This window comes from Aquila chrysaetos, chromosome 6 (assembly GCF_900496995.4).
Source record: "Aquila chrysaetos chrysaetos chromosome 6, bAquChr1.4, whole genome shotgun sequence".
Classification (NCBI taxonomy): domain Eukaryota; kingdom Metazoa; phylum Chordata; class Aves; order Accipitriformes; family Accipitridae; genus Aquila; species Aquila chrysaetos.
This window is the reverse complement of record NC_044009.1, coordinates 52,217,428-52,224,106: the sequence shown is the minus strand read 5'-3', so window position 1 is coordinate 52,224,106 and position 6,679 is coordinate 52,217,428. Positions and strand designations below refer to the sequence as shown.

General features: G+C 50.7%; 1 protein-coding gene across 6 annotated transcripts in view; it reads left to right on the top strand.

Moving 5' to 3' along the window:
- The first annotated feature begins 1,810 nt into the window (after window positions 1-1,810).
- CACNB4 (calcium voltage-gated channel auxiliary subunit beta 4) overlaps window positions 1,811-6,679 on the top strand; it is a 111,838-nt gene continuing 106,969 nt past the window's right edge. For all 6 annotated transcript variants that reach the window (XR_003923945.1, XR_003923944.1, XM_030018088.2 and 3 more), the window contains exons 1-2: window positions 1,811-1,899; window positions 1,991-2,074. Coding sequence is in view for 4 of the 6 variants with exons in the window: in XM_030018088.2 (XP_029873948.1) it covers window positions 1,891-1,899; window positions 1,991-2,074 (93 nt within the window). In the remaining 2 variants the exon portion in view is untranslated. The remainder of the gene's footprint in view (window positions 1,900-1,990; window positions 2,075-6,679) is intronic.

Genomic DNA, 6,679 nt, shown 5'->3' with positions numbered 1-6,679 from the left:
TACCTCCAGCTCATCGCGTTCCCACGCGCTGTCAGCAAAGCCAGCGCTCTGGAAGAGACCGTTACTGCATAGCCATGCTGCGCTTCACCCCTGTTGAGGAGGTCTTCTCCGTGGGAGCCAGCGCTCTGTTGCCTGGAGTGTCTGTAGGCTGGGTTTGGGGTTAGCCAGAGAATGCTGCTACGTCTGGGGTGTTAACTCTTGGGGCATTGAAGAGAATAATCTTACAGAAAATGATAATACACTTTGCCACAAATGATAAGGAAAGCAAATACACTGCTGCTCTCTAAATTGGATTGCATTGCACATCTTAAGTAAGAGCCGTGATTGCCTATGATTTACTGTAGGTTTTCATGGTGACTCAAAGTGTCCAGTGCTTCCCCGCTCATCCAAAATAGGAATAAATCCTTGTGCTTTCAAGGTAGCTTCTGCTAATGCTGTGACTGGACACCAAAAAAACGTGTGCAAGCAGCCCAACGTACCCGAGAGCAACTCCATTAATTGTTACTTAGAAATCATGGTATTTCATCATTTATTTACAGTCCTTTCGAGTTACTGACCCCAGCGGGTTGATTTCAGGTCACTTCAGGCTGCAGATCTAAATCTTACAAAGCCCTTATGAAGCCAAAGCCTGTACTGAATCACTGGCAAATGCTTGTCTGTTTTTCATTTCGAATCTCATCCTAAACATTACTACCTCTTGCTGAAGCGAGACAGTGATGTGTTGGGCTTCTGGACAGCATCTTAACTTGGGAAGTCAGCCACATACTCAGTCATGCAAAGATTAATGTTTAAAGAAAAGTACCCTTCCGAGTACCAATTTAATGATTAAACTGAATTTAAAAATAATCTAATTGAGACTACAGCATTCATGACCCACATTCGTCTTTGACAAAGAAACCAGGCTGCCTAATTTCACTCAAGGAATTAAAAAATAAATCAGCAGTTTGCGTCTGTGGCAAGCGAGAAAGAAATCTTTGCTCTGCTGTACTCTGGACCCTCACCGGAGAGGGCTGTGTGTGGTATGTGCGTGTGTTCAGAGCTTTCCGGTGTAAGAAGTGAGATGGGTTCAAAGACGCACACGTTTCTCCTCTTATTCATTGCAGTGGGAGGTGTAATGTGCTCGGAGTTGAAGCGCAGGAGTGGGAAGCAGGAAATCCAGGTCCTGCTTCCACTTCTTCCCCAGATTTCCTCTTTAACTTCAAACAAATCGCCGAACCTCCCGATTTACCTTTTTCCTGGACGCGGTACCGCTGTCCCTCACCGGTAGCTGACGAGAATTGACGCCGATCAACCCGCGGTCCCGCCAGTTCGCGGCTCGGCTTGCAGCCTGAGGAGCTTAACCCGGCTTCGGAGCCCCGCTCCGCGCCCGCAGCGTCCTCCGGCCCGCCACGGTCCCGCGTGGGACGCAGCCAGCCGGGACGGGGGAACACGAGGGTCCCTACAGCAGAAAGGGGCTGGGAGCGGCGGTGATCCCCGGTAGTTTCTGGTCCTCCCTCTCCAATTCGGACGCCTGGGACGGCCCTCACCGACCGACCCCCCCCCCCCCCCCCCCCCGCCTCAAGTTTCTCCGGCGCGGGGAGAGCGGGACCCGCCTGTGGCGGGCTGCGGTCTCACCGACGTTCCCCTCCCGCCTTTGCCCCCGTCTCCCCGGACCGGACCACCCGCGGGGAGGCGGGGGGGAAACACGACACACCTACGCTCGTCCCAGCCCTACCCCGCCCCGGGGGCCGCCCGGCACCTCCCCGGCCCCCCCCTTTCCCCACCTCACCATCGCCCGCCCCTCGCCCGCCCTCGCCCTTCCCACCGCGCACTCGGCTCCGGCGGCGGGCGGCCCGGCTGCGCCCCGGTTGCCGCCGAAGGCTGAGAGAGGCTGAGGGAGCCGCCGCCGCCATGGCCGCGGTGGGTGCAGGCCGGGGGTCGGCGGGCGGGGCGGGCGGGCTTAGCGGTGTCGCTGACGCGACCTTGATGTCTTTGGCCTCCCCCGGGGCAGGTGACGAGGGGCACGGCGACGCGACGCAGCCGGCTGAAGCGCTCCGACGGCAGCACCACCTCCACCAGCTTCATCCTGCGGCAGGTGAGGGGCGGCGGGGGCCGGGGGGGGGGTCCTGCCGGTCTCCTTACTGCCGGTGGGAGGGGGTTTTGTAATAAACCACCGCTTTTTGTGGTGGTTTCGGTGCCGCCGCCGCCGGCGGGCGATGCGGGGGCTCCAGCTCCACACAAGTTGTGGTTGCTGCCCGTCCCCTCCGCGCCCGAAGAACCCGGGGGAGTTTGGGGACAGGTCGGAGCTGAGCTTAAAACTCTAAACCCGGAGAGCTCCAGAATTAGGAGAGGGGCCTAAAAAATCCCGCTGAAGTCACGATTTGTTCCGATAAACCCATGTATTGCGTTTGCCTTCGGTTCCCGAGCTGCGATTTCTACGCTGGGCTGATTTTCTAGTTATTCCCTGGAACACCGAGGGCAAGAAACGCACTTTCCTTAAAGAATGGAAGCTGAGATTTGAGTGAGCTTCTGACTTAAGGATTCCTGGGGCAGAAATGACTGTAAAGGTGTCAAGAGCACTGGCATCTCAGTTTGGGGCTTCGGGCTCGTCGCTGCTAATTATACAGCAGCCCTGCTTCCCCCGGCACTGCAGGAGTAGTGCTAGCGATCTAGATGAAACCTCCTGCTAATAGTTACCCTTTCCTCTTCTATTTCCAGGCTGACACTCTTGCCTGCCAGCTTTCCCTTGGTAAAATAAAGACTAACGTCCCGAGTCTCACGGAAGCATCACTTTCTCTCCTAAAAGATGCTTCTTAGAGTAAATATTACTAATTTGCTTTAAAAGTAGAGCAGGTAGAACATTTCTTGGAGCACGAACCTGTATCCCACACACCCCCAGATTCCTCAGTGACTTTAGTAGAAACGTGAGGAAGCGCAAGGAAAGCGGAACCGGGTCGTTGGCAAATTTGGGGACATTTGTCATGCGTGGAAGCGTATTTTGCTCAGGACCTGGAAGTTGTGAGGTTGGTCTGTCAGAGAAAGAGATTTAAATAACCTGGGGAAGTTTTATTTTGCTTTGTGGTGTCTCCTTGTTGCCGCTCCAGCCTGGAGCAGAACCCCAGCGGTATCGGGCTGGCAGTCCCTGTTTCCAGCACCGGCAGAATGAGATGTGAGTCACAGTAAGAATTTGATGTTTAATGTGCTCTCAGCCACGGAAATAAGAGTTGAAACAAGGATAAAGAAATATAAAGGTAGTTTTAGCCTGTGATAGTCTGTCGTGGCGTTTGAGGAGATGTTGCAGGTGGCTGTGGGCCCTTCTTGGAGACGTCCCGGAGAATCTTTCGGCTTGTCAGAAGTGTTGTTTCAAGAGGTGGGTTTCGTGCCGCACTCACACAGAAACTGAGGGCTTGTGATTTAGGCAAACGGAGGGTGATCGGTGTCACCCAGGGCACTCGGTGTCTGAGGGAGTGAGGATGTGACGTGGGATTTTGAAAACCTTGCATGTGGAAGCGCTCGCACCAGCACCCAGGGAAAGCTGCTGCTCGCGTGGAAGAGCCTGGCTCCTCAAACAGAGGTGCTGGGCGTCACAGCCGAATTACACAGTCAGCATCGCACACCTCATTCACCTGCAAAGCACACGGACACATTTCCTGCACTTTGCACTTTTTTCTGTCTCGGGACGTGGTGTGCTCTGCAAGTGCTGGGTGCTTCAACGTCCGTTTGTTGTCTTTTTTTGAGGAAGATGGGGAGACTCGCTTTTACTTCTGACCCCCCCGCCCCACCCCAAGGGTTTGCTTTACGTTCAGTGACACGTTTGAGAGGCACTGGCAAATAATAATAGGAAAATGGGGTGGTGGGATGTTTTTCCTTCCATCACGGTTGCAGACCCGCCAGTCCTGCCGTACGACAGCCGAGGGGTCCCAGCAGTGTATCCACACCGGTGTCAGCACCGGGACTCTTTCTGCACCAGCATCTGTCTGCTCTGCCCTGGCAGAGGACAATGCTGTGTTGGCTGAAGCTACCACATCAATATAATTTCGGCTCTGTGTAATATGCAGCAAAACGAATTGATCCATATCAGAACTTGCTTATCCCAAATGAGAAGGCAGCAGACGAATTGCTGTCGCTTTCTGAGGTGACTACGTTGAGACCTTTTAAACAGGCAACTGCGGTAGCTCTCGTCAGGAGATTGGTGAGAAGATCTCATTTGAATTTTGTGAGCTGAGCAATAAAAAGAACTCTGGGATTGCCTTCCTCCAGCCGTTGCTGGGGGAGAGTGTGGTGGGGCTGAGCTGGAGACGTGCCAGGGCGCGGGTCTCCCTGCTCCTTCCCATGGGCTTCGTGTGATGTTCCTTGCCATGGGGTGATTCAGCTCCAATGTTTCCATTGCACAACGGTGTTTCTGCTGCTCCTTTAGTACTAGAATGAGACAGTTTTCTCAACCTTTGCAGTTAGTGGTTCTTCTTTGAGAACAGGGGACTTTGGCTCTGCAGATGCAGAGCAGTCCTGGGTGCCCAGTGTTGCTGTCCTCTCCTCCTGCTGTGAAGTTTTCCCTAATAGTAATAGGGCTTTAGAAGTGTAAGTGGGGAAAAAGAAAAGTCCTAATAGCAGGGATTAACTTCAAGTAACATTGTGGTGGTTGTAGGTATATTTTAAAAAAAACAGAAATTCTGTCAGTAAGATTTACAATACACGTCCCAAAATCTTGTACGTGTTAAGAATTGTGCACCGGCTTCTTGCCCAAGTCCAAAGTACCAACGGAAATTTTATCATTGGTTTCCTTTTGTGTCAGGAGAGGTGCAGGTCCCCCAGATTTGAACCCTTTACTTGACTTCTCATTATGTTGCATTTAATTTTCGGTTTCAATCCATTGAAAGTCAATCTAATTTAATAAGGGAATAACATTTGGACAAGCTTTTGAATTCACATGTTTGTCAACACCGCATGGTGATAAGCAAAGACGGTCTATTGCACCGAGTCCCATGTGTGCGTCAGCAAGGTCAGAGCTACCAATTCCAGCATCACCAGCATGGGAAGCTGGTAGTGCCCAAAACTGCCTCTTGCTGTGGGAAATGCTGCACTAGAAGACATGGATGAAATGATGTATGAGCAGGAACAGGTAGGTATGTGCTGAAAATCAATGGGCTGGTATAAGAAAGAAAAAAAAAAAAACCCAACAAAAAAAAGGACCTATGCAGTAAGATCACTCGTGTCCTAGAGTGACCTGGTGTGCGGGAGGTTCCCAGGTTGTTGGATGGGCACCTCTGTCTCCAGTGGCACGGCCAAGGCTGTGAGTAAACCTGGCACTGAAGCTGTTAAGTGTGGTATTTGAGCAAGGAATGGGTGTACAAAATTGTTCCTCTTACGTGGCAGGTGCTGCTCAATTATATTTAAGAACCCCCTTAAGGGACAGAAGTCAATTATAAGACAATAAGTAGGTCAGCTGAAAACATATGCTTATAATTTCACAAAATGCTGTCATAATAATTCATTGTTGTTTTTCTGGAAGATCTTGTGTTTCCACCACTTATTTTGACGTGGTGTGATTTACGAGTATATGCAATTTTTCTTTTCCTTTGACTTCCGGGGGCATCGGTTTTATTGCCTGTGATTTTTAATGGAATTTATTTCACTAAGAAAAGTTAAGTGACCTGTGAAGAACAAGTCACCCAAAGGTTGTGTTAGGGCATCACTTCTTGTCAAAAGAAAGCGCCACGGTGGCTGCTCTTTACTGCGGGTGGTCCCAGGTGAGTTGGCGGGGCTGGGGCTGCAGCTATAGGTATGTGTGCCAGAAGTCATTAAAACCTTTTATGCATATGCTAATACGATTTGGGGAGGGAAAACAACACGCGATAAATGGCTCCATCTGCATAGCAGGACTGGGGACCCCCAGGGGAAGGTCAGCATCTGAGAGAGGGACTTTTACGCTTGGGGGTGGGTTGGCAAAGGTCTGAGCAGGGATCCTGGCATGCTGGAGGTGGAATTTCAGCCTCCCTTCCTCTTCCTTCTCTGCCTCACTCCTCAGCTTGGCTGCGTGTCTCCTCGCGGCGATGCCCGTCTGCCTGCTCTGACCAGGGGTGCGTGAAATGTTTATACGTTTTGCTTTGTGTTGACCAAACTGCAGCCCTTAGTGCAGGTGCGATTGAACGTCTCCTTATTCTAGGTCTCTCTTCAGCATGCCCTTCCTCATTTAAAGAAAGTTTTTTGCAATTAACTTTCATGAGGTGGTCCTTCTTGAAAAGGCGTCAAGTAGCTCCACTTCTGAAGACGTAACCAGAATTGCAGTCAGGTCATGGACTGATGGTTTGGTCCCTAACGGGGCTGTTACTTGCCTGCTTGTGTGCTGGACTGCCTCACTCTGTAATGTTACTATAACTTACATGCTTGAAGTGAAATACAGAGTTATCTGATCTTCAGTATCAGCAGGGCCTTGTAATAAAATCTTCTTGAAACACTCATAGTAATCAGTGGAAATCCTTTCCAGCTCATGCCAGAGACTTCAAGTAAAGCCACCGAGTGTACCCATTCAATCCAAGCACGTTTAACTTTATATAAAATTACAGTTAGAAATGCAGTTTATTTCTGGAAGTTTTTTGCTGCTCACATTTAGACAGAGTTGAAGGTAAAGTCAATTTTCTTTCAAGACATAGTTACACCTAGTGTTGCAGCTCTGGCAATGCTTGTGCTTCCCTCTTTTAAA